Raw genomic sequence first — 27,249 nt, forward strand, 5'->3', positions numbered from 1 at the left:
TATTTTGTTGGTTAGCATTTTGTCTTCTCAGCCCTTTCGGGTTCAAGTAGTTCAATGAATTTGATAGGAATTCAACAAAATATTTGGTCAATTAAAATAGGTATTTTTCTTAGTTATACCCTTTGGTTAGAAATTGTTTCAGGCACTTCCACTCATGGAAACTATGACTGTCCAAAGTGATTTTTCTTTTTCCGTATTTATATCATCTTTATTTCAAATTCCTTCTCCCAAAAATAAGTGATGTTACTGCCTGGCTAAGCTGTGCCATGGGTTTTGTGGAGGCTGTTACTGACTAGAAACGTGTGATTGTACTAGATGTACATAAAACATTTTGTTGCCAGTTAATAGAAATTATTATTACTTTTTACATCTCATATTTCCCAGCTGAGCAGCTCCCCCAGCTCTGGCTGCTGCAATTCTGTTGCCCTCAGAGCTCAGTGGATGAGTTTCTTTGCCCACTCCTTGGTTTCTTCCTCTCATACTCCCAGTGCTGACTGGAATGGTCATGTTTTATCAGGACTTCACCAAAATCATCCTAATCCTGACCTGTGTCACCTTATCCTTGTCCCATTGCAGAAAACAAGTCCCATGAAATCTCTTCTCTGTTAAGAGCTGGCTGAACTACAGAAATAGAGAATGTTAAGGAAGGGAATAGAAGGGATCTTAGAGATGATCCAGTCCCAACCTCCCCTCCCATGGGCAGGGACACCTCACACTAGACCAGGCTGCTCAAGGTCTTATCCAACCTGGTCTTGGACACTTCCAGGGCCCTAAAATTGTCTGGAATTCACCCCATATTCTTCTGCATCATCACTGGGACCTCCCCAAGCTATCACAGCTCTTCCCACACATAATCCATTCATGGTATTCTGTACCTGAGGATTTTTGGCACCTCTGTGCTCATCATCTCCACCCTTGCTCAGAAAACACGACTGGCAGGTGAGGGAGAACCCAACAAGAGTTAGGTGGGGATAACTTGCCTGGAACACACACAGTGACCTGAGACCCTTCCCTGCTGTCACCTCCCCCCTTTGATCTGTCTCTGCACTTGTGTTATGGCAACCACCAGCTCTGTTGACAAGAGGAGTAAAATAAAGTCACCAAACTGCCCCAGAATAGCCTCCTCTCCATCACTCGAGGCTAGCCCAACACCAGCTGTCCACTGCCCCTGGCAGGAAATGCTTCCTCCGGTGTGTTTTCCTCCTGAGGGACCTCCGAACATGCCATTGTGCAGAGCAGGGATTCAATACACAAAAGGCTAAAAACTGCACAGCATCCTGTCCTTGCTGTTGCTGCAGCAGAGTCCTTCTCTCCATGAGCTGAGGGACCTGCAGGTGCCTGAGCCAGAGCCACGTCCCTGAGGATGGGTCCTGCACCAGAGGGGAAAGCAGAGCAGCTCCTTGGGATGAAATGTCCCTCCCTGCCCAGAAAATGAAGGAAATGAGATGTTGGGTGATTTCCTTGCTGAGCTGAAGGGAAGAGAGAGATGCTGATGATTTATGGTTATTCCTCCCAGCCTCGCCAACCTTCCAAAAAAACCCCACTGTCCTTCAGCGTGCAGGCTTTCCTGGCATTCTGCTCTAGGTTTGGTGTGGCAAAGGCCTTGGGCAGGACTCTGTGTCCAGCCCTTTTGGAGAAAGGGGCAGAGGTGCTGGGCTGTAACCAATTGCTGCGTAAATGCCAGGAAATATCCTCCTGCTGCTTATATTTAGTTACTGATAAGGCTGTGCCGACCCCGAGCATGCTGTGCCCTCTCCTGTGCCTTTCCTGCCCGCCGAGGAGCCGGGGAGGGGGAGAGGCTTGTGCAAAGGTTTCACTGATGAAAGAGGAAATCACTCCTTGCTGCATGCCAAGGTTGTAATCCTTGGGGTAGGGGGGGGATTTGCGCAACTGGGAAGAACCTAGACTTCTCTTCATCTCTCCTGAGGAAATGGAGAAGCTCCACTGCCAAATATGTGTTGGGAGAATGGAGAGGAAGCAGAGGTGTTTATGCTCTGGAGGAAGTGGGAGGGCTGGGGGCTGCAGCAGTGACATTATCTCAGTGCAGGGCATGCCTGGGGCCGTGCTGGGACTCTCATCCTGTTGCCTTGGAGGAGCAGGAAGCTTCCATCCCTGAGTCCTCTCTCCTGCTGGTGCCCGTGGTGCACAGAGCCTCTGGGAGGTCAGAAACCCCGTGGGATCTTTTATTTTAACCTCTGCTTCAAAGACCATGTGTTTTACTGTGAGTCTGTGTGTGTGACTTGCTTCTCAGCCATGCCCTCCACGGCCCCCTCATTCAGCTTTTCCAAAGGTTTGATTTCTCTCTGGATGAAAAAAAACCCAAAAACAAACGAAAACACCAACCCAGAAACACCTCTCTGTTTATCTCACCCATTCCTACTTCAGCTTAATGGAAATGACTCCTTGGATTTAGCCAACAGTTCTTTTCAGGCTGTTCTTCTATCCATAGTTAGGGGATTATTCTTACTATCCTGCTTTTATCTGCTCAGGAGCTATATGTGGCTCCAGAAGTATATTATATCACATAATTGGATATGAGACCATATGGAGAATGTGGTTTGCCATTCCTTTCCCAGAGGAAAAATGACTTGTGCAATGTTGTGTGTTGATTTAGTGCTTTCAGGGTTTTCAGGATTCACTTTGGGTTTTTTTAATATTCTCATTCCTCTTGCTGTGTATATTAGAGGGTGACAAAGGTCCGTAGCTCCTGTGGGCAGATGATTTCATGGTGCAGGACCAGCTCCCAAAGTTCCATTTTCTCTTGAATAGAGGAATATTAAATTTATGGGGGAAGTTATTTGCAACAGTGAGGTCATTCTCCACGTCAAAACTTGGGGTGGAATTCAGAAATGCTGGGCTAAGACCTGTGGCGGGTCTGTGGTCCCCAAAATTGCAGAGCAGATCTGCCACAGCTTTCTCTTGCAGCTGGTGTTCCCATGGGCTTGATGGCTTTCACAGGATCATAAAATGATTTGGGTTGGAAGGGACATTAAAAATCATCCAGTGCCACCCCTGCCATGGCAGGGACACCTCCCACTGTCCCAGGCTGCTCCAACCCCAATGTCCAACCTGGCCTTGGGCACTGCCAGGGATCCAGGGGCAGCCACAGCTGCTCTGGGCACCCTGTGCCAGGGTCTCCCTGCCATCATAAGGAAGAATTCTCACCTTAGATCCAATCTAACCCTGCCCTCAGTCAGTTTGAAGCCATTCCCCCTTGTCCTGTCACTCCATCCTCTTGTAAATACCTGGAGCTTTGCCTGAAATGCCCACAAATCCCACAGGCTGCCCCATATGGGCTTGGGACAATCTGTTCTAATGGAAGGTGTCCCTGCCATGGCAGGAGGGTGGAATAGGAGGATCTGTAAGGCCCCTTCAACCCAAACCATTCTGTGATTCTGGTTCTACCCTGGATCAGAAACCTGTGCACAAAAGGTGCTCTGCCAACTCCTACAGAGCCTTTCTGGGAGAATTAAACAGCCTTTTAAAGCATCTGCCCATTTACACATAAAACCAAATTACATAATTGTAGCTCCTCTCAGAGTCCAGGGAACACATCCACAGAGCAGCACGATTTGGCCTTTAAACAGGAGCACTTCCACTAAATTGAATGATGCTGCAGTGGCAAAATCTGTTGTAAATAATTTATTTCACTTGTGTAACCATGAGAAAGGAGAGCAAAGGAAAGGGCACCTGCATTTGCAGCCAGCCAGATTGGCATCAACCCTGGAAATGGATCTGGGCAGGGATCAGAATAAAACTGACAAAGGTTGTCCTTTGTGTATGACCTGCAATAACTAAAAACAGGTGTAAACGCCATCCAAAATAAACAGCAAAACTCCTTTTTCCTTCAGAGACAGCTCGTGGTGAGGAGAGGGGCACTGGGGAAGATGTGGGGCTGCCACAGCCCAGCCACAGCTGGGACCAGCACAGTCCCCAGAGTGTCCTGGCAGGGGCACAGGGTGACAGGGACAGTGCTTTGGTTCATGAGAAGCATCCAGAAGAAAAATATTTTCCATCAGAGCCCCATTGCTGCCAGAATTGACAAACGAACAACTTCTCTGACCCAGGGAGATACAAACCCTCTCTGGACTCCTCTAGTACTCTGGTCCCCATCACTCCCTGTGCTGGGGGAGGCATCTCACAGCTCCCTCCAGCTCCCTCCATCTCCCCCAGGTCCCTCCAGGTCCCTCCAAGTCCCCCCAGCTTCCCAAGGTCCCCAGGCACTGCCAGCTGCAGCTCCAGGCTGTTCTTTATGGTCCCCATCCCTTGGCCCAGCTGGGCTTGTTTGGTGCCAGCCACTCTGCCTTCAGTCCCAGCTCACCATCAGCAGGCACAATCTTCAGAGACAACAATTTTTCCTTAAATCACATCCACTTCCAAGGAAGGGAACAGCAGAAATCCTAATTCTAGCCCCTTCCTAAGGCCTGACCCTTCCCTGCTTCTGGGGACATCCCATCCCCCTCTTGGCAAAAGCAAAAACAAAACCATCTCCTGCTTGTGCTTGCCCATCCTCACCTCCCACCTGAAAAGAGTTTTTGTTCCATAATCTTTTGATCCCAAACTCCACTGATATCTAATTTTCAATGCTTTGGAGGCAAGATCTCTGAACCCAACAGCATTTTTTATGCTGTAGTCTTAAATTATCTTATCCAGAAAACTGGAAGGTTACTTCCCTCTTTTTGTTTTCCCCAGAATAATTTAAATTTATACATGCAATACCTATCCCTGGACCCAGGTACAGTTTATACAGTTACTCCTAATCACCCTCATAAAGTCATTATGTTCATTACCTAATAATATATAGTTGGGAGTTATAAAGTTTATTTACATTAGATAGTTTGCAGGTGTGTGGAAAGCAGCTCAGTTCTGATAATCAAAAAAAAACCTTAAATTAAGGAAGTTGATCAGCACACTGATGATTTTTTTTTTCTATTTAATGAAGTGATGTTCCTGCCAGGTCTGGGATATTTCTCTGTACTTTGTTGGCTTCCAAGAGCAGTGTACTTTGTTCCTTTGTTCCCTTCACGCTATGGTAAGCAAAGCCCTTCATGTTTCCTTTCCTCTTGGACCAAAAGGAGCCACCTGAGAGCTGGCCATGGTTTCAGAGGGAGCCCTTGGGGGGCTGGGGGTGCCTGAGTTCACACCAGCACTGGCTGTGCTGTGCCAGGTGTGTTAGCACAAGCCCTGCAGGTCACAGGTGATGTGCCAGGGGCTCTGCTGCCCTTCAGGGACACCCAAAAGGTGTCCCTGTCCTTGTCCCAGCAAGGTCCTGAGCTGGGTGTGACACATGGCCTGACATGGCTCATGGGGTGTTGGGTCAGGCTGCTGATCTCATCTCTTTGGCTTTGGTTTGATAGGAAGGATTTGCAAATAAGGCAAACGTGCCTGGAAATAGGCACCAGGGCTCTGCCACAGACTTCCTGAGATAGCGTGGGAAAAGCATTCCATCTCCTCTGCTGGGATGGGGAGGGAGAGGGAATCTCCCATTTCTTCCTCCCTTTGTTCATCTCATCCTTTAAGACTTGATGGCTGCCTCTCAGTGTATGAGTATCCTGAGTTTGGCCACAGCCTGAAGGTTTTACTCTAAAAGAAACAATGAATAGTAATAAAAGTAGCCCTGAAATTGCTATCACCAGAGAGGAACCAAAAAGAAATGAAATAAATGGCATGCAGCTGAATTTTGGCAGTTCTCTAGGTTATGTGGAGCTCTTGTGGCAGGTAAGTGTGGCAGGTTACTGTAATGGCACTAAAAGTCTCACCAATATTTGGGTTTCTTTGAAAACTTCATGTCCCAGAGTCAGGTGGTTATAGCTGAGTCTCACTTCCCACTGAAAACCAAGTTTTTCTGCTTTTAATGGTCCAGACAAAAGCTTTAGAATATTATTCCTGGAGGAAGGGAGAGAGGTGGAGAATGAGAGGGAAAGAGGAGAAAGGGAGAGCAAGAGAAAAGAAAAGAGGAAGAAAGAAAGGGAGAGAAAGAGAAAGAAAAGAAAAGAAAAAAGAAAAGAAAAGAAAAGAAAAGAAAAGAAAAGAAAAGAAAAGAAAAGAAAAGAAAAGAAAAGAAAAGAAAAGAAAAGAAAAGAAAAGAAAAGAAAAGAAAAGAAAAGAAAAGAAAAGAAAAGAAAAGAGAAAATTGTTTTGTTTAAGGTCTCATGATGTTTATGCCAGCCCTAAGAACTCCAGTGGGCTGATTCGTGGTTTCTCAATGGATATCTTTGGCAGCACAGGAATCTTACTTAAGACTCTAAACAATTATGTTCTCAGGGTCTCCAAATAAAACTGTGCTTTAACAACAGTGGAAAGTGAAAGGTTTGGCTTCTTTCCCTTTTGGATTAACAATGGCATGAATGGAAAACTGGTGCTGTGTGCTGCACTGATAAAAAGAGCAAACAGATTTGTTTCTCTCAGTGCTGGAGCACATCAGCCAGGAGGACCTGAGGCAGATTTCACCTGACCCTGCTGGCCTGGGGACAGGTCGTGCTGTTTTTGCCACAAAGTGTTTCATCTCTAAGCTAAGAGATGCCACCCTCATTGGTTTTGAAGACATCCTCTTCTTTTAATTGTGTAGCAGTGGAAGGTCACTCTCTCCCAGCTAGGCTGGGACAAATCCCAGCCCAGGCCATAGTTTAGGTAACACAAAGAGGCAAAAAGTCACAATATCTGTTAAATATCCAGGGCTTTGCTCCCCACAAGTCAACCCATTCAGTGGATCCTGTTCAGCATAAGAATTAGAAAATCAGAAACCTCACACAGACTGTTTTTAGGGCTTAATGCAAAGTCTTCTGATCATCCCATGGGAATCAATGGATGTTGAGGGCACACTCCATGTCCTGCTCTGCTTCCCCTGTGCCCCAAATCTGAAGAGAGCAGCTCTTTCCCTAAGATCCCCCATCAGGCAAATCCATGAGTTTTCCACTCCTCAGTTATGTCCATGAACTCTAGTCCCAGGTCAGCTCCGAGCCACAAACCAAATCTAAACTTAATGTGGATGCAGACCCAGCCCCTTCCCCTGCTCAGAGCACGCAGGAATTCTCCAGGCGAATTTTGGAATTTTCCATGGTCTGTGATTGTCCCTGTGGAGCAGCAGTGTGGGCAGAGCAAGCACGGAAGGAACGAGGGGCTGTGGAGGGCCAGGGGAATGGGAGCAATTGTTGGCTTTGTGGGTAAGACCTTGGGGGCCCACGAGGCTGATCTTTAGGTAAAAACATGGGAAATCGGTGCTGGAATCTGTGCCTGTGACATCCTGTAAGGGCAGGGCTCAGCAAATGAGGCACAGCTAGAAGGGAGCACAGAGGGGCTGTGCAGGACCCCTGAAGGTTCTGTTTTCTTCATGTTGGAAACCTGAGGGAGGAAAAAGGGAATATCAGCAGTTTCTACCTGACGTTTCCATCTTTTGGATTGTCTGCCTCTGGGAGATTTTGCCCTGTGAGCATTTTAAGAGTTGCAAAGCATCCCCAGTGTGTGAAAACTCAGCCCTGTTCAGAGCTCACACAAAAGACTTCCCCCAGCTCCTGGAGCTCAGCAGATCCCTGAGGCTGAGCCCTTCCAGGTGGGCTGAGTGACCAGGAATTCCTCTTTTACCACGAATTCTCAGCTCTTTGTAACCTAAATGCCTTTTGGAGTGTTTTTTTCTGAACATGTTTTGCAAAACTGTCAAACCTCAGACGTGCAAGCACATACAAAACCCAGTTGGTTTTGTGGGGTTGGTTTGGGAAGCCCTGGGTGACTTTGCCCTGACATATATTCCAATTAAACAGCACAAATGTTCAAATTCCTTGGCTGCTTTCTGGAGTCCCAGGTCTTCACCTTGCCTTCAGATCTGGATCAGACCAGAACTGCCTGGGAGTGATTTTCCTTTATCAGCTCCTTTACAGGTAATTTACCAGCAGTCCAAGCTGTATATTTACTCTGAAGAGAAGAAACTCCATCTTTCAGATAAGATTACTCTCCACCAAGTAAATATTGGTCAGAACACAAGGAAGGGATAAAAACTGCAGACAAAATGGAAAGGAAATGGCTGATGAGGCTGTTAGAGAGTTAGTTCAGGTTGAAGTACTTTTGGAATTGCTCAGAAAGGAGAATAGAGGGCAAAGCAGTTCATGGCTTTGCAGGACCGAGGGCAAAGCTCTGCAATGGCCTGTGATCCTTTCAAAGTGTTCACCTGCCAAGGCTGGGAGATTCAGACACTGAGAGTTAATTTGGAAATAATCTGGAGAGCTGGTAGAAATACTCCTGAGCTAAACGTGCCTGCTCACTGTGGCATCCAAAGTCACCCCAACTCTTGAACAGAAAAACCAAAGCTTTAAAATCCTTTACTCTGTGGAGGGGATGCTGCTCTGCAGGGAGGCAGACACCAGGCTTGCCCACAGGGCAACTTTTGGAGGGGCAAACTCTCATTTTATTTTCTTGTTGCCAGAGTCAGGATTAAATGCTCCAGACAGCATTTCTTGTTCGGACTCAGATGTTTATTAGTTCTTACCTATATCACAAACTGTGATTTCTACAGCACTCCAAGCTAACAAACTGAAAAATTGAGCCCTATCTCTCTCTCTACAAGGCCTTTTAAAGCCAACTGTCCAATTAAGAAATGCCACCTAAATTATTTTTCCTTTTAACCCAATAACCAACCACCCGTGGCCTGCAATGTGGGTTTTTCTATCCAGTTAAACAAGATCACCCAGACTCATGAAGAAGGTGAAGAAGGACAAAACCTCCACCCTAAAACTCCATCTTGTTTTATATATATATATTACTGTATTTTAAAACCTTTAAGTTTTCCACCATGTGATATCACACACTTCTATTCAAACTACACCCCCATGATCCCAGTTCTATCATTCCATTCTGGAAGCTTCTCCACGGCCTCAGGTCAAACGCAGAGTTCTCCTGGGGGCCAGTGCCTGTCAGCACAGAAAATCTGAAATTCTCAGTGACCAGGGAGCAAAGGTTTGTAACAAGCTCTTGGCTGGAGGGAAGAACTGCAGGGTGTGGAACCTGGGGGAGAAACAAAAGGATGACGAGCTGCATCAGCTGCAAACCTGAGTGCTGCTTTTCCATGGCTCCCCTGGTGACAGACAGGTTATAAATACCTCAAGACAGCCCCATTTCAGAGGGGTGTCTGCAGCTGTGGGGGAGCTGCAGATTGGAAATTCCAACTGACTTGTCATAGGCATGAAAAATATTTCCCAAAGCTGCTCTGTGCTCGGGGGGCTTTTCTTGAGCAGAGGCTTCACTGGTCTCATCACTCTGCTGCTAGAAAGGCTTGTGGGGGCTGCATTCAGCCCAAAAACTAATTAGTGCTGCAGTCAAAGCCAGGGTGATGTGAGGCTTGCCCTTGGAGCAAAGTAATCAGCCTGGTGGAGAATTGATGGTGGTTAAAGAGATGGGGTAGTGAAAGGGGGGGTCAGCAACAAGAGCCCTCATTGAATCACAGAATGACAGAATGTCCTAGACTGGAACAGACCCCCAGGGATCATCCAGTCCCACCCCTGTCCTGCCCAGACCCCCCAACAATCCCAGCCTGGGCATCCCTGGCAGCTCCTGGAGCTCTGTGCCCATTCCCTGGGGAGCCTGGGCAGTGCCCAGCACCCTTTGGAGGAAGAACCTTGCCCTGAAATCCAACCTAAATCCCTCCTGGCCCAGCTCCAGCTGCTGTCTCAGCTCCTGTCCCTGGTCACACAGAGAACAGATCAATGCCTGTCCCTCCTCATGCTCTCCTGAGGAAATTGTGGGCTGTGATGAGGTCCCTGTGCACTTCACCAAATGTGTTTGTAGGGCTTAAATCACCCATCAGCCAGCAGAACAGTGCAGGTGCACACTCCCTGGAAGTGTCCAAGGCCAGCTTGGATGGGGCTCTGAGCTGCCTGGTCCATTGGAAGCTGTCCCTATCCATGGCAGGGAGCAGGATCTAGATTGTCTTCGGGGTTCCTTCCAACCCCAACCATTCTAGGATAGGAAGATTATGGCATTACCCCTATCCCAGCCTGTAATCAGGGGCATTTCCACTTTCAGTAGCATGATTTAAATGACACCCAGTGCCATGTCTGAACCTTCTCACACATTTGTTCCCGTGCTTTGTGCTCCTGAAGGAGTGACCATCCCATAAAACCTGTCTGTGGTTGTCCAGGTATGTCCCTACCTCCTGGGAGACAGAAATGTGAGACAGATTTTACCCTGAGCTGTGAATCTCCCCAGTCTAAAAACCTTTCTGGGGCACTCTGACATTACCATAAATGCAATTGTGAAGGCTCTTAGCAGCCTGAAAGCATTTTCATTTTGGGGAGAGAAGGATTTATCAGCCTGATGTTCCAGCAAGCTCAGTTCCAGGCAGTGCAATACCCAGGACACCCTCCGAGGCTGATTGTGCAAACAATGGCAAGAAGAGGAAATGATGCTGGAGTTTGTGCCTCCCCCTCCATGAAGACATGAATGAGAAATTGCAAGGCTGAATCATTTCTTTCTGATAAACCACTCTGTATTAATTAAACCTAATCACTCTAGCCTGGCTCCTGATACAGCTGGTGAATTGTTAGCAGCTTGCTGATGGTGGTGCTTACGAAAAACAAATCAGGACACGTTTTTATTGGGGTTATCAGAGATTTCCACCCATCACCACCTTGTTCCTTCCTCCACCACAGAGCCCTCTCGTGTGCCAAGTGCCACATTAACTGTTTATGGGGTGGCTGTGGCCTGAAGGGGAAGAAACCTAAAAAAAAAAAAATTTGTATTGCTAGGTATTCAACCTTAACACAAAATTAGAAGTGCTTTAAAAATTACATTAGAATTTTTGTAAAGATATCTTTATTTATAGAATTTTAAAGCAACTTCTTTACAGAAGAAAGGAAGCTCAATAAGTGTTTTTAACAGGATTTTTCCTCCTAGTTGGACACTGGTGGTGTTTATAAAAAACAAGAATGAAATGGTGCAATATTCCTTTGCTTCCATTTTTCTGCACTACCACAGAATTCCTCCTGCCCAGACACACATTACCATAAGGTTTTCAAGTGCTCTTGGGCCCCTGATTACATTCACTGCCTGTTCTTGCCAAAATGTAAAGTAAATTATTTTCATATATATTTTATGTGTTCATAAAAAGCTATACTCTACTTGACATCTGTTATCTGGATTAAGGCTTTTTGTTCAGCTGGCCAAAAAGAGATGGAAGTCTGTGGAGCATTTGATTCACCACAATCCACAGATGATGGTCATTTGTTGGGATGCTAATATGAAAAAAAATCCAATAAAACAAGCAATCAGCCTTTGGACTTAAATAAAACAACAGAAAGGGGAAGAAATACCAGGCCCTCCTCCATAATGCTCTCCCATTTATTATTTTTGTCTGTGTGGTCTTATGATCATAAATGTTGCCGTTACAGTCTCCACGACTTTCTTGCATCTATCACAGAGACCTTCTGGTAAAGGGAAAGCAAAATGCAGTTCTTTGAAGGTCCCCTCTGAATTCAAATGCCTGAACTGAAAATGAGCATTGAGCCAGCTCAGAATTGCTGCTACATTTACTAGAACCAGTAATGTCCAGAGTTATTTCCACCCTGCTCTTTTACAAGTCATGTGATCCCATTTCTCCTCCACCAACACTCTGGATAAATGAGAACCAGACTCATAATCATACATTCAATTTTATTACCTTGCCACTGTGTGAACAGGAAGGCTTCAGAGATTAAATGGCATTTTAGATAAGGAGAGAGAGCAAACCATAAGAGCTTCAACACCACCAGCAAGGAAGAGGGAGCATTTAAATAAATGATTGTGGGCAAGAACTATTTCATACAGTCAGAACATAATTGGGTCCATAACATGGCTGATACACTGATGGCCATGAAAATTTAATTACTTACGAGCCACTGAATGAATTATGCAGTCTCTGATCGCTGCAGAATAAAGTTTATAGACCAGATTCTCTGCTGGCACAAGTAAACGGGGCTGTGTTGGAGTTGCCATCATTTGTTCCAGCAGTGAGCTTGGCTCACCATCATTCCAGCATGGATCCACAGTCCCTTGAAGTCGATGGAAAGGGCCCTTGACTTCAAGGGACTCTGGATCATGTCTGGGGTACTTTGTGTTTTGCCAGCAGCTGAATTAGTCACAGCACAGATCACCGTGTACACACACACACAGTGTGGTGGCACGTAGTGACCCAGGGCTGGGACTGCAAATGCATCCCTAGCAGCAAACACTCTATTTCTGTAACCCAAACCCACATTTGGAGCTGGGCTCCTCACATTTAGAACATTTCCACTCAGTGCCAGCCCCTTCATTTGTTTGTAGTTTAAATCCTTGGAGAATGTTGTTCCATCACCCCCTCAAATCTCTCAGTAGCTGCCTGAAAATTGGAACTATTTTGGATGGAGCTTCATCAGAAAAGATCTGGTTATAAATGAACATATTCTTGCCCTGCACCAGCTGTCTGTTCCCTAAGCCTAACTGGGAACACAATATTCCCAGGAAAGCTCTCTGGCACAAGTTAGGTAGGAGAAGGATGATGGAGGACAAGGTCACACATTTTTATGGCTGGTTGGTAGAAGGAAGTTGGTGAGCTTGCTCTTCTCAAACTGGACATCCAATTTCATCCTCAAATACTGTCCAGCCTTAGAGAGGATCCATCTGAGCAAGGCAGTGGCTCCAGTCACCACTTAAGTAAAAAAATACAAAGGAAATCCAGCAAATTGATAGTGAGGCCCTGGCACAGGGTGCCCAGAGCAGCTGTGGCTGCCCCTGGATCCCTGGCAGTGCCCAAGGCCAGGTTGGACATTGGGGCTGGAGCAGCCTGGGACAGTGGAAGGTGTCCCTGCCCATGGGGTTGGGAACTAAATTATCTGTAAGGCACCTGGAAGAGATAAAAGATCTCACACATACCTCTCAGGTATCATCAAATGCATTAAAAATGCCTAATTTGACCTAACTGTGACCTCACTCAGCTTTGACACCTGGTGTGGACACCCCCAGCTTTGATCTGCTGGGTTACCCTTGATGTTTTGCTCTTCTGTGCCACAGCTTCCCAGCTATGAGGAGGAATGGCAGTAAATCACCTTGACTGCCTTAATGAAGCACTAAAAACCTCCAGCTCCAAAGGGCAGCAAAAGCAAAAGCAGGCAGGGTTGCTGTTATTTAGCAGCTGTGCTCAGGTATGAGATGGCTCTTTGGTAATGGGACAGTGGTGTCACAATGCAGGTTTAAAAATAGACACTTTCAGAATAGGAAAGTCCACAGACAAACTTGTGAAATACCCGTTCAATCACTGACTATGGATTAGCAGTGAAGTCTAAGTTCAAATTCCAGCTAAAAAGCCAAATTTCGGGCTGTAAAATATAATGTTTAAACAAACCTGTATCTGACACCAGCTGATCATCACCAAACAGAATTAGAGCTGGCTGAAATTCTTCTGGGTTAGCATGAAACTACTGGAAGTTTAAAGCTTTTTCAGTTTTTTCGTTGGGGTTTTTGAGATTTTTTTTCTTTTTGTCACAATCTTGATAATGGGCTTATTATGGGAGTTGTAAAATTTCATTGCAGCTCATTCGTCTCTTGAACAAAATGAAGCTCATTTTTCCAGTGGAAACAGCCTGGTCTTGATGATCCTTCCCTCTGTGCCAGAGAAAAGGTTCAGCTGGCTTTTTGGATCAGTTTTATGGCCTCTTTGCAGAGCCAGGATGCTGCAGAGAAGGGGAACCGTGGAGCCAAGAATTTGGCCTCTGGATTTCAGTGACATTAACACCCAGAAAGAATTCCTGGGAAGGACCACTTCCATCAGGGAAGCTGGAGCAGCTCCTCGCAGTCTGGGGCTTGTCTGCACATGCAAATAAATTCATCTGGAATGAGAGGAGCCGTAAATTCAGAGTGTGAGAGTGGTAAAATGGAGAGAGTCATGTGGCAATGTGATTATTTCTTTTTTATTTCTGCTGGAATTGCTCAGTGAAAGCTGAGGCAGGGCAAGACACCCACATTCCAGCCCCCCAGCATCCACAGGCACTGCCACTGTGGACTGAGTTACTCAGAGTTGTTAAATGATTGTGCTGGAATAACTCCAAGTGGATACAAGCTCTCATTTTGCTGTAGAAGTGGGGAATGGAAGAAGCCTATCAGGGAATTAAACTCATCTTGGTTATTTCCTCTCACAGTGAAAGATTTGCCTGGGTTTGTGAGGTTTGTATAAATAAAATTGCCTGGGTGAAGCAATCAGTGTTTCATTAATGGGCATTTCACGGCTGAGTAAATTTTTTTCCAATGTATCAGAAGGCTCAACCATTTCTGGGTTTCAAAACATTGGTTTGGAGTGTCTGTTCTGGCTTTCAGACACTCTGGATACAGGAGAAAAGATCAGCTGTCATATTCACCCAGGAACAAGTAAAAAAAGTGGTTTTAGGACAATTTTCTAGAAAGAAAACACAATTCCTTATACTTAGGTGCAGTTTATTTGGAGTGGAATGCAAGTCTTAGTTCTGAACTGCTCCACACTTAGGGAAGATATTTATTTCTCCCCCTCTTCCTTGTCTGTCTTTTGGAAAGTGTATTCCTGATTTTTTTCAGCCATAAATTCTCATGTTCTACACTCAAATCTGCAGTTTTAGAGATGCTTCATGTTCATGCAGAGCTCATGGGGCTCTCATTTGTTGTTCACTGCTTTTCCAGGGCACTTGGGGTACAGAACAGCTCTGAATCCATGGAAAAGAACAGAGGGGAGAGGAAATTGGGAATCTCATCAGGAATTACACAACCTCCACTCTGACCTTCCCCAGACACCTGATGGTGCTGCACTGAAACCAGAGTGGTTCTGGCACACAAATATCAGCTGGACACACTTTGGGAAAGCCAGCATTCCCTGAAATCTGTGCTCCTCACTGTGTTTGTCTGCAGCTTCCCACTGGAAAACCATCCTGACTTACAGCAAGCACCTTTCAGAGGCACTTGTGATGTACACTGTTCTTCCTGAACTTTTCCTGCCATCAGGGCAGCATTTAGGATTTTTTTTTCTTCTGAAAATAACCATCTGGGTATTTTTTTTTTTTTCGGTAACTGGCAAGATCACTCAGCATGAATCACCTAATTCATCCCAGATTTTGGACTTTGATATTTATTTTGAGATATTTCTTATTTTGGAGCACAGCAAAGGGTACATTTCTTAGACCATTTTACCCATTTCATCCTGTAAAGAATGAATAACAATTACCTAACTTGAAGATTGTTGCTTAACCACAGTTTTTAAGTGAAATCATACTCTGCCCATGGTTCAAGTATACATCTTTGCAAAGGAAGGATAAATAAATTATGATCCTAACCAACACTGGGTAATTAGATGGTTAATATGGGCAGGAGAAGAGGAAAAAACATTGAAATTGTTCTATAGGAGTGAACAATTCGTACTGCAAAAGCCAGTAGTGAGTCCTGGATCCATCTGACCTCTGCTAAGTCCTTTTTAATGTATAAAAACTCAACATTTTAGTCTGAGCTTGGTGTGATCCCAAAAGAGAGTAGATATCCAGGGAGGGTGGCCAATGACAGTTTCATATTGCTGCACCCACTGGACACTTTTTTCTGCTTGAAAATCAGCAGAGCATTTCCACAGTGCAGGATCTCAGCACCAGCAAACCTCCAGGAGCTGGTTTTGGTTCCCTCAGAGCCTGTCAGACACTTTTGGAGCTTTGGCACTGCCAGGAATTGCTCCATTGCTGGTCCCGAGGATGCTGATCCTGGGCAGAGCAGAGCAGGGATGGGAATAATTTCCACAGGGAATAATTGATGCCAAGATGTCTTTTGTACTCGTATTTCCCTAAACACTTTCCTCCTCTCAGTGTAATTAGTGTCAGGCATCATTTTGTGTTTTGTGTGGAGAAATGTTTGGAGGGAATGCTAAAGAAGGAATTAAATAAATTCTGTGATCTGGTGAGGGGCACAGCCAGCACTGAGGAATTTAAAATTTCGGGGTCTAAAGAAAGCAGTGGAGCCTCACTTCTCTGCGTGTACAAGAGCATGAATGTGTCTAAAAAAGTAAAAAGTAAAATGCTGGGAGGAAATGCAAAATTCCCCTTGTGCTGCTGGTGGTGGAATTGCCTTCCCTGTGTGCCATGTGCTGGCACAGGACACAGCAGCCCTGAGTGGGAATATGTGACATCCTGGAAATGTTCCTTTCAGGCCAAAGCGGTACAGGATGTTCAGGCAGTACCTGTGGCATTGAAAGGGCTCTGCTCTGGTAATCTCATATTTGCTGAGAGTTTTTTCTGCTGAAGGCTGAGCAGGCGAGGCAGATAAAAGATAAATTCCTTTAGATTAAAAGATAGATTCCTTTATTCACATAATCCCAGCAACAGGAGGGCGAGCAGGATACAGCCCAGCAGGACAATGACAATGGGTGAGTGAGAGCTGGAGCACACACTGAGCTTCTTTAAACTTTTTAAAGTCCATCATAGATTTGTCAGAGTCATCACAGAGTCTTACCTGTTCCCTGACGAGCTCAGGCTGTCATCAGGCTGACACTGAGCAAACACACTCCCAAGGCATCAGGAACATTTGCTCAAATACAGGACTTGCAGAGCTTTTCCCAGAGCTTTGAGTCATCTCTGCAAATCTGGGAGCTGATTTTTGTTGTTTTTGTTTTTAACCTGGCATTCTTATGGAAGTAGCAAATGTTCAGTCATATGGATGTGTGTAAGTGTGTTTTGGGTTTTTTTCCCTCTGTTTTCCCATCCCCTCCCCCAGTATATTTTACACCTAATGGCTATTTTCCATCCTAATTCTAGCCAGAAAATTAGAGAACCATGTTTTACTGGAGACCACTCTCTTCCCCACAGACATTGTCATCCCTTTGGAAGGTGAAGTGGAACATCAGTGAGGGATGGTGGATTTCACTCTGGCACACTCATCTTCTGCAAGGAAGCAACAGAAGTGAAACTATGCTTATTCAGTCACCTACCTACAGAGAAAAAATAAATAAGTTAAAAAAAAAAAAAGAAAATACAAAGAGAACAATGAATTATTGAAGCCAAAGCCAAAGCAAATAGTTCAGAGACAGTCCATGAGGTGAAATAAGTTCTCACTCATTTTTGGGCTGTGAAGTCCAAACAACAAAGCTACTCTAAAAATGTTCTGTTCACTGATAGCTCATAAATAAAAGAAATAAAAGTATGTCATATTCCTCAGCAAATTTTTTAAAAGTAAATGACTGGATTTTTTAAAAGTCTGATTTTTAAATAGTGTCTGGAATGGAGGATTTACTTTTTAGACACATTCATGCTCTTGCTCATGCAAGGAAATGGGATTCCCCTGCTTTCTTTAGACCCTGAAATTTTAAATTCAGATTCAACAGTCCTTGCTCGTGAGTGAGGCAGCTTTGGGATGCTCCCCAAAGTTTTGCTTTTTTTGGGTCCCCATCCTGTTCCTTCTCAGGCAAGGTAAATCCCCAGAGCTGAGGTTGCCACAAGCAATGAGTTCCTATCAGATCCACGTGTCCTGGCCTTTTCCCACTGCTGCTGGTTGTCCTTCCCCACTGCTGCCCTGCTGGGCTTGAACAGGGCACTGGAAGTTACAGCTGCACAACAGCAGGACAGAAAACATCAGCTCATTCCAGAGCAAGGCTGCTTTCTCAAGCTGAAGTCAATAAATATTATTTTAATGTACATATATAACACTACTGTGTGGTCTGTCACCACCTAATGAAGATTTGTCTAGATTTTGTAAAAGATTTCCAGTTTTCACAGAATTATCAACATTGGAAGAGACCTTAAAATCATCCAGTCCCACCATCACCCAACATCACCCCAAACCACGTCCCACACATCCAGATTCCTCCTGGCACTCCCAGAGACAGTGACTCCACCTGACATCCCTGGCAGCTCATTTCAATGTCTGACCAATGCTTCTCTGATTTTTTTTTTCCAATATCCAATCTGACCCTCCCCTGGAGCAGTTTAAGGCTTTTCCTCTCATTCCTTCCCTTGGCAGCAGAGCTCGACCCCACCTCACTGCCCCTCCTGCCAGGGAGTTGTAGAGAAACAAATTTATTGTTTCTTTTTGTAAAGAACCAACTCTTCTCTTCTCTTCTCTTCTCTTCTCTTCTCTTCTCTTCTCTTCTCTTCTCTTCTCCTCTCCTTGTACAACCAACAGGTCAGATAAGAACATTTCTGTAATTTTTTTTTCTTTCTTTGTTTTCAAAGGTTTTGCTTTAAGATGCTTTTTTTTTTTCTTCCAGGATAATCTGATGACTGGAATGACCTAGAGAACACAGTGACTCAGCTTTGGGATTGGTGTGCAAAGGGATCAGGTCGTCATCAGATGTTTCTGGAGAAGAACCAGATCACTTGCTCTTGGTGAAGGTGTTTTATAGTCAATAAAATAAGTCGATATAGTCAATTAATATAGTCACAGCTGTGACAATTATTTTAGGAATTATCTGAGTCCTTATCTGGAAAAAAATAATAACAGGGGTTCTTGTTTGATTAGCAAAATGCAGGCATTAGGGCTTGGCAGAGTTGACACTTGTGCACTTTCACCTCAGCATCCCAAGGCATCTTTGAGTTGTAGGACACAAACCTCAGATCGATGAAGTGACTGCAAAACTTCTTGGAGCATGCACAAATTATGTGTTGGGTGAAATAAGAAATCAGGAAAAGCAATGGAATATTTGAAATGAACAATCCATAATTTAAAGAGTTACATCCTCTATATGGGGTTGTAAACCTGCAAACAGAATAAAACAACCTGGAAATTCTTTCCACAAGTGCCAGGCAGACCCTGCCTACAGTGGTCTGAGGGAACTTGTTCACTCTGTAGTGGGTAGAGAAACTGTGGATTAAATAGTTTCTTTTTTCAAACAAGTACCTGGATGTTGCCCAGGCTGCCCAGAGAAGCTGTGGCTGCCCTGGATCCCTGGAAGAGTCCAAGGCCAGCTTGGATAGGGCTTGGAGCAACCTGGGACAGTGGAAGATGATCACTTCCAATCCAAACCATTCCACAGTTCTATGATTCTATGTATGACTTCCCCCACAGGAGAGCTAAAAATTCACATAAATGAGCAGCTGGAAGCCTCTCATGCTTCTCACCACCACCATCCTGCCCCACTCACAGACACCCCACAGGCCCCTGCAGTGTGTGCTCCTTTCTTGCTGACATCCATCCCTGGTGCCCCCTCTGTGCTCAGCTTGCTGTGTGCCTTTTCAGGCTGCAGACTGGATTTATTTGCTTTATAGAATACTGTATGGCAGACTGCAGCACTGCATTCCACCAGGCCACAGGGTGCTGGGAAGCTCAGCACAGCACTGGTAAAAAAAAAAAAAAAATTAAAAAATAAAAAAAGTGAGTAATGTTGCTAAAAGTCACAGAATCACAGAAGGCTTGGGGTTGAAAAGGACCTTAAAGATCATCTGGTTCCAAGCCCCTCATCCTCTCATCATGACCAGCCTTTGTGGCCCCTCAGGCCAGACCCATTTAAAACAGCTTTTCCTTACCAAAGCTTTAGAGGACCAGAATCTCTAGAACTCAGAGAGCTGCCCAAGTGACACGAGTCAGAAATAATTTCAAATTCCCATTAAAAAAGCCTCTATAACAGAGATGCTACGTGGACACCACTGCTACCTGTCTGCTACCTGGTTTGTTACCTGTCCTCTGGCCACTGCAGGGACCTGCAGAATTCCCAGGGCTCTGTGCCTGCTCCAAGCACTTGGCTCTTTGAACATCTCCGGGGTCCTTCACCCTCTCCCCGTGCCACAAAGAGATCAGGAACTGCTCAAATTAAATTCATTTATTAATGGAATGGTTTTAGTAGACCAAAATTGATTTGGATGAAAGGAATGCTTGTCCTTTATGGCTGCCAGAAAAAAGTAAATATTGTCTACAGACATTACACAGCTTTCTTTTAACCAAAATTAAATACGGTCCAGAGCAAAGCAAGCAATCTGTAGAATTGTATTGTTATGCTGCTGTTACAAACTATTTACACTGGATAAAAATCAGGTGTCTCAAAGCCAGCTATAACCTTAGTTGATTACTGTTGTGATCCTGTGTGTGTCTTGCCCTCATCTCCCCTTTCTGCTATCAGACATAAATCAGGCATTAGCAAGGTTAAAAAAAAGTGAGTGATCCTAAAACAATCACAGAACAAGCTCTGAGCAGCAGAGACAGAGAGCGAGTTCCCCTCCCCGCCACCCAGCACTGCTCTGTCACCCTCCTTTGAGATTTAAAAAGGAGTTTAACCCCTCCCTGAAGGTCTTCCCACGTATCCAACCATCTGTCTCTTCAATCAACTTACTTTCAGTGCCAGGAATCCCCACGCAGGTGATCCCTGGTACGAGAATATACATTTTAAAGATACATATTTCAAAGGAGTTTTCCTCCTGCAGTGCTGTGTGCTGCCCCTGCATGTTCACAGTAAAACCACGACAAATAAATATTTGAGGGAATCAGCACAGTGCGTCCAGTTTCACTTTCCAAACGGAAAGTGCCGTGTCTGCTTTCAGTGGTGGCATAAGGCAGAGGTTTAACACAAACCAAATTTTGCTAAGTCGCAATGGGGAACAAAGAAATCCCGCCTAATTACAAAATACTTGATTAACAACTCAGCCAAAGGGGTAGATTTACTGTATACCAAAGCTATTTTCTGAAATAGGACTGAAAAGGAAATAATCCTGAAAAGGACTTCACTCCTGGCTTCACAGCAGACATACAGCACAGAAAATATGGGGTTTTTTTTCAGTTTGCAGTAAAAGGATTATTCAGAATAGTTTGTCTATCCAATCAAACATTACTCTGCTGTAACAACATTGTTCTCAGTTCCCTGTCTCTTTGGTCCTCCTGCCTGTATTTCTCCTCCAGCTTTTGCTTTTCAGAGTCCATGCTGTAAAAAGTAGAATCTGTGCTTCTCCTGATCTTCTCAAACTGACTGAAATCTGCCACATACTTTCCATTTGGAGAGAGGGAAACCACAGGCACGAACTCGTAGCCCCAGTGGATCTCCTCGGGGATGTAGGAAGTCCTGCTCTGGCAGACAGCACTGGTGGACTCCACCGTGGCATTCAGGAGCACCACCAGCTCAAAGTCCTTCTCCTTGAGGTTTTGAGGCGTGAGGTCTCTCAGAGGGCTGCTTTCATCCAAAATGTGGTAGAAGGTTAAAGGCAAAATGAGAAATGGACTCTCCGAAGAGGAGTCAACGTTGAATTTGACGCTGGCTTGGTTCAGCAGAATCCTCTCCCCTTCTTTGGTTTCGTAGGTCTGGAGGAGCTTCCCAGAGAGCTGGCACTGTATCAGGAGGCTCTTCCTCATGTTTGCCACTCTGATCACCAGGCAAAGCTCCCCGTTGTGCTTGGTGATGACAGCACAGTGGCTGAATTTAATCGTCTCTGCCCTTTTCTTGGGCCGGGCGATCTTGGCCAGGAAGGTCCCTGTGATGAAGATCTCAATCAGGGTGGTGATGACCAGCTGGGCCACGAGCAAGAAAATGGCATGGGGACACTCCTCTGTGATGAAACGAAATCCATAGCCAATGGTTGTCTGGGACTCCAGGGAGAAGAGGAATGCCCCAGTGAGGGAATCCACATTCTTCACGCAGGGCTCCCGCTTTGGGGAGAACTTGTTCATCTCCAAGTCGCCGTGAAGGAAAGCGATGGCGTAGTAGATCACCCCAAAGAGGAACCAGGTCATGACAAAAGTGGCAGCAAACAGGGTGAGCTTGTACCTCCACTTCATGTCTATGACTGTGGTCCACAGGTCCTGCAGGTAGAGCAGGTAAATGCCATCGACCTTGTCTATCCTGACGTTGCTGTGGCCGCTCTTGGACATCACGCGGGGTTTGTGCGCCTTGAGCATGGCGCTGTCGATGCCCCCACTGACCAGGGCCACGCGGGACATGTTGATCTTGGTGGGCTCCATCCTCACTGCTTCAGTCCTGGGGAGAGAAGAGAAGAGAGATGTTACTTCACGGAGCCAGGAGTATTTGAAAGTGTTGGTGGGGAGAGGGACAAACACAATCTAAACACGGCAGCGGTGAATAAAAACAGCTGGAATATGAAGTTACCACCGTACAGTATCTGACATTATAAATAATTTTATATTCTCTTTTTTTTTTCCAGGAAAAAAAAAATCATTCTTTGATTCTGGTGCCTGCCAAGTACGGAGAAATAGGTTTCTTTTATGATAGCCTGCAAAAGAAATTTGTCAAAGCTGAAATTTTATATCAGTACTTTATTTCTGCAAAAGGCATTAAATATTTTTTTCCTTACGTTTCTCTAGAGAAGAGGCTCTTTTTGATTAGTGAGCAGGTTTTCTTTAATGCCCTGAAGAGAGACATCTGATCAGAATTAAAGTCGCTGGGCTCAGAACGCAGATCCAGCTCACCACCTCTGTCCCTTCCTGCGACTGAGGCAGAATGAGCCAGACCAGCTTTCACTGGGAACAATTAACTTCCACAAGTGATTTACTCAGTCGGATCTGGCTCTTTGTGACGGACCTACAACTGACCTAGAGGGAAACAAAGCAGACCTGAGCACATCAAAGGCGAGGTCTGCAATATTTACACCTGGGTGCAACACTCTGAAGCTGTCTGCACTGGACAGCACTCCCACATTTTAAGCCGTCTGAGGGGGAAAAAAAAAATTAATTTAAAAAAAGGAAGCAATTCACCAAGTCAGCATTCTAAACGTGGGCCCCGACCTGTGCGACCCCAGCAATCATTGGAGGACCTGACTCCTGGATTTGTTTACTGGGCATCAGGCTGGATGGAGAGGGCATCCAGGGCTGGGCAGAGCCCCCAGGACGAGGCAGAGCCCTGCCTGTGCCAGCTGGAGAGGCAGGGACAGGACCCAGCTCTCAGGACCAGACAGCAATTACGTAGAGCAAGGACAGTGCATGTTATAGTCGTTCCCAACAACAAAACTTCCTGCTGACAAAAGCAACAAAGAAAAAAAACATCCCATGCATCCTTTGTGCTTTGGCAGGTCTCACAAAAAGGCATTGTTTTGTCCCATTGTTTTCCTCAAAAAGAGCCTCCAAGTCAGTGATTAGGTCTCGCCAAATGCTGAAAAAAAAAAAAAAAAACCGAAAAGAAAAAAAAAAAAATTATGTCTTCCTTATAGCTACTTAAAAGAATTTTGCAGGAAGTACAAGATATATTTGTGGGACACACATGTGCCAGCCCAGGACATCAGCATAATTGCTCACTGAAGTACCTTTCCTGTTATGTCAATTAAGGAGAATTTTTGTTTGTGACTGTACTCATCACACTGGTGCAGGTTTTCTGGGAAAGGGTAATTAAACTTAGCCCCCATTAACAACTGTAGCTCATTCCAGTTTTGGTTTAATCACCAACATTTCTCTTCCACAGCTAAGAACCATTGCCACAGATAGATATTTATAAAAGAAAGGAGTGCATCCATGATCCCAGTAGGAGATTCCTTATGTGACAGTCAAATCAACACACAGAGCGCAGCATGTCCGGATAATAAACAGGAAAAAACCTTCAAGTGATCTGAAAAAGAACAACGGGAGGAAATGTGGGGGCTGGGAGGGGTAGGGCTGGGAAGGACTGCACATGGAGCTGCTCCTCAGGCCAACCCAAAGCCCAGCACCACTGCTAGGGGAGGTGAATATGTGCAGCCTCTGATGGGAAACCTTTCAGGTGAGTGCATGGTCCTTAGGGAAGAGGCTCCATTCCCCATGTCCCTGGATAGGACATGGATTTAAAACATGCCCAAAAGTCTGTCCTGAAGTCAGTACATCTCTCCCTCTCAAGCAAACTTCCCCTTAGCCAGTACTTTCACCCCACCAGAACAAGTTTTCCTGCCACAAATTGCTGTGCCAGGAGAGAGCTGAAATCTCTGCTCCAGTGTTGGTGGCACATTCCCATCCCATCCCACCCCATCCCATCCCATCCCATCCCATCCCATCCCATCCCATCCCATCCCATCCCATCCCATCCCCTTGCTCAGCCTAGCTGGACACCAGGAACAATTCCCAGGGCTGACAGCTCCTCCTCCCCTGGAGGTCACAGGGATGGGGACAGCCAAGGCTGTGCCTTCCCTCCTTGGAGCTCCAGCTGGTGGGTTTGGGCTTGCAGGGTGTCTGAAGGTCAGAGTTACCTGTCCAAGGTCAGGGGTGGCCCAAGGACACTCAGCTCTCCACACTCACCATGGCTCTGCCATGCCCAGGAGACCCTGGATCCTGCACCAGGAATGTGTGTGGGATGCAGTGGGAATAACAAGAGAATCATGGAATGGTTTGGGTTGGAATGGAACTTCAAACCATCCAGTGTCACCCCTGCCATGGCAGGGACACCTCCCACTGTCCCAGGCTGCTCCAGCCCCAGTGTCCAACCTGGCCTTGGGCACTTCCAGGGATCCAGGGGCAGCCACAGCTGCTCTGGGCACCCTGTGCCAGGGCTGCCCACCCTCACAGAGAAGGAAAAGATTCATCCCTCCCAAGGGCCTGGTAAGAGTCCTTGCCCTCTCTCTGCTCTGCCCTGGAATAGGTTGTTCCCTGTCCAAGAGCCCCAAAAGAAAAGAATCCTGAAGCTGCAGCCTGCCACACTGCCAAGCCTGCCAAAGGACAGCACCACAGATATGACACCAAAAAGCCATTGCAGAAGAATTCTCCCCAAAAGATGGGAGGTAGCAAGGAATTTTCAAGGCACAATCTTTTCCCTGGGCTGCACCAACAGAGAGAGGGGCAGCTGTAAGATTTGCCATTTCAGCTTTTAAGCTGAGAAGTGAAGCTTTGGTGCAGCCCTGGACAAGTCTGGCACACTCCAGACTGCTCCAGCTCACAGCCAGGGCTGTTCCTCACTGTCCATCTCCACTGTCCCCATGTGTAATATTGATCCCCACATGTGGCAGAGTGGGAAATTTTGGAGTCTGCCATAGGTGCAAGAGGCTTTCTCAGAGCTCCCCCATCATCTTTTGTGTCCTCCCTTGATTTGTGACCAAGTTACTCAGCTTTACAGCCACTTCCTGAAATGGATCCCAGCCAACTTCTGGTGCTTTTTTTGGTGGCAGGGTATTTTTTGTGTTGATTTGCTTCCTATTTTCTTTTTTTTTTCTCTCACATCACTCTTTCCTGTGTGATGCTGAATTCCTCTAGTGCTCTTTTCCTCCCCAGGGAAATTCCTCTTGGTTTCCTTTCCCTGCAGAAATACTTCCCTTCTCTGCCACACTGACATGGGAAGAGAGGATCTGTCACGCTGCCTCTGCTCCTTTCTCTTATCACTGGCAGCAGCCAGCAGCAATCACTTGGGGGAAGAAAGTCTGATGAAACCATCAGCAGGAAAAAGGAAAAAAGGGTTTCAGATGAGGATTCTCTCCTGCCCCCACTTCCCCACTGCTTCCTGAGTGAAGCGACCACTATAATATCCCAAAATAAATTATTTATGGGCGTCTCTATGTGTAAAAAACATATTATAGCACCTGCATTGCAATTTCCCATCTTATAGAGGCATCTCACACTCTCTGCCCTGACAATCAACCCCAGCACCTCAGCCAAAACACTTTGGTTTGTTTGGTTTATGCCCACTCTAAATCACAAAGCACATCTACCACAATAAGTTAATATGAGCAAACAAGCTTAAATAATTAGAGCAATATACATTTTAAAATTAAAAGAATTTCTTCTGTCCGATCCCTGATTTTACACTGATAAATTAATTTTTTATTGCTGTAAATCAGAGTGGAGCTGCAAATAAAACTGAGCTGAAGTAGAGTTAAGGAAACACACTTCAAGAGGGAAGAAAATGAAATTGTCTCAGGCTTGTCTAGCATTCTAATGCCCTCTGAATTACCTCCTTTCCTCACCAGCCCTCCTGGAGCAGCCAGAGGAGACTCCCCCTCAGAGCATATGGAAGTTCAGCGCAGACAAAGCCAATAAAACACAGAGCTACATACCAAACCACCAAGCATGAACACCTTGACATTAAGGTAATTCCAGCAGCCAGGGCTGTAAGCAGCACATTGCCACTGCTTCCAGGGAGCACATTACCAGGGAGCCAGCTCGCACACACGCAAAAATGTTCCTCTTGCATGGAGCCAGCTTTGCTTGTGCAAGATCTCTCTTGGCAGACACAAGTGATTAAAAGCGTACAGGAGCATGACTTGTTCCAAAGGCCTCAGCTGTTTTCTCTTTTTTTTTTTTTTGTTTCCCCCCCCCCAATCAGATATGGCTTTGCCACTGGAGCAAATCCTCACGCATGCTTCGCTGCCACTCCGATACGGGGGCAGAACTTGAGCTGTTTTCTCAACCAGCAAAAAAACCATTAGCAGGCTTGGCATCGGAAAAATGAAAAGCCCGGGGTGAGGAAAGAAAACACTGAGGAGGGCTGCATAATCTTCAGATCTTTCCTGGGTCTGATGTGGTTCAGTAGGTTACAAAAGTGCCTCCTGAATTCTCAGTGCTCTGCGTAGCATGAACATCCTCCTCCCCCTGGGCTGTGCACCAGGTTATGCTGTACAACTGTCAAGCTGCAAAATCCTCCTCGGTGGCTGAGTTCTGGAATTCAAGAGGAGCAGGAGAGGAGGGAGGCAGGGAAGGAGAGGCTGGAAAAGGGTTCTTTGCCTCTGGCACAGCCACACAGCTGGACACTGCTGCCCTGGCATCCAAAAAGGGCCCTTCAGGACCCGCCAGGGTGTGGTGGCACACAGGCTGGAAAAGCTAAAATTACACATTTTTGGGTTTTATCACAAAAATACTGAGGAAAAAGAACCGTAAATACACCCTCAGGTCAAAATCAGTTCCCAAAGCTGTGCCTTCAGCTGCCACCTTGGAGCCACCCATCAGCACAGGGCAGCCCTGGGAATGGTCACTCTTCCCAGTTTGGGTACCAGGAGCAGGTGAAAGCAGGCCCAGCACAGGGAGGGTTTCCCTCTCAAGCCAGAGATGGATTTTACATCACTCCCAGCAGGGCCAGGTCAACAACCATCCACAGAGCAGGGGAAAGGAAGCAAAAACCCAAATCCATCTGCCTCTCCTAGGCTGCTGCCCACTGGGCATGGAAGATGAATTAAAAGTCTCATGTGTGTTGTTTCTGAGGGAGATTTGTCCAGGAATGTTGTTGTTCCCCAGGACAGGGTGCAAGGCTTTGCAGCAATTATGGATTTACACAGAGGAGCCTTTGGAACTACACTGATGCAAAGAAATAGAAAAACAACCAAGAAGGCAGAATGGAGGCAAAAGATGACTCAAAGCTTATTAAATTAATGGACAAGCTCCCAGTGATTCTCAAGGCCTCCAAGGGGAGAAAAAGCAAATCCTGCGAGGGTGTGAGCAGTT

At 45.8% G+C, this 27,249-nt stretch overlaps 1 protein-coding gene across 2 annotated transcripts; it reads right to left on the bottom strand.

Moving 5' to 3' along the window:
* Positions 1-19,729: 19,729 nt before the first annotated feature.
* Positions 19,730-26,005, bottom strand: KCNJ15 (potassium inwardly rectifying channel subfamily J member 15). 2 transcript variants are annotated; one of them, XM_014880664.2, is made up of 2 exons: positions 25,869-26,005; positions 19,730-21,886 (listed from the first exon to the last, which is right to left on the bottom strand). In XM_014880664.2, exons 1-2 carry the CDS (start codon positions 26,003-26,005, stop codon positions 20,740-20,742), a joined length of 1,284 nt encoding a protein of 427 aa, XP_014736150.1. In that variant the 3' UTR covers positions 19,730-20,739. The 2 variants fall into 2 exon arrangements, with proteins under 2 accessions (XP_014736150.1, XP_014736151.1); XM_014880665.2 differs by lacking the exon at positions 25,869-26,005 and adding an exon at positions 22,221-22,364.
* Between the last annotated feature and the right edge of the window lie 1,244 nt (positions 26,006-27,249).

The sequence above is a fragment of the Sturnus vulgaris genome, chromosome 2, assembly GCF_052056855.1.
Source record: "Sturnus vulgaris isolate bStuVul1 chromosome 2, bStuVul1.hap1, whole genome shotgun sequence".
In the NCBI taxonomy this organism is placed as follows: Eukaryota; Metazoa; Chordata; class Aves; order Passeriformes; family Sturnidae; genus Sturnus; species Sturnus vulgaris.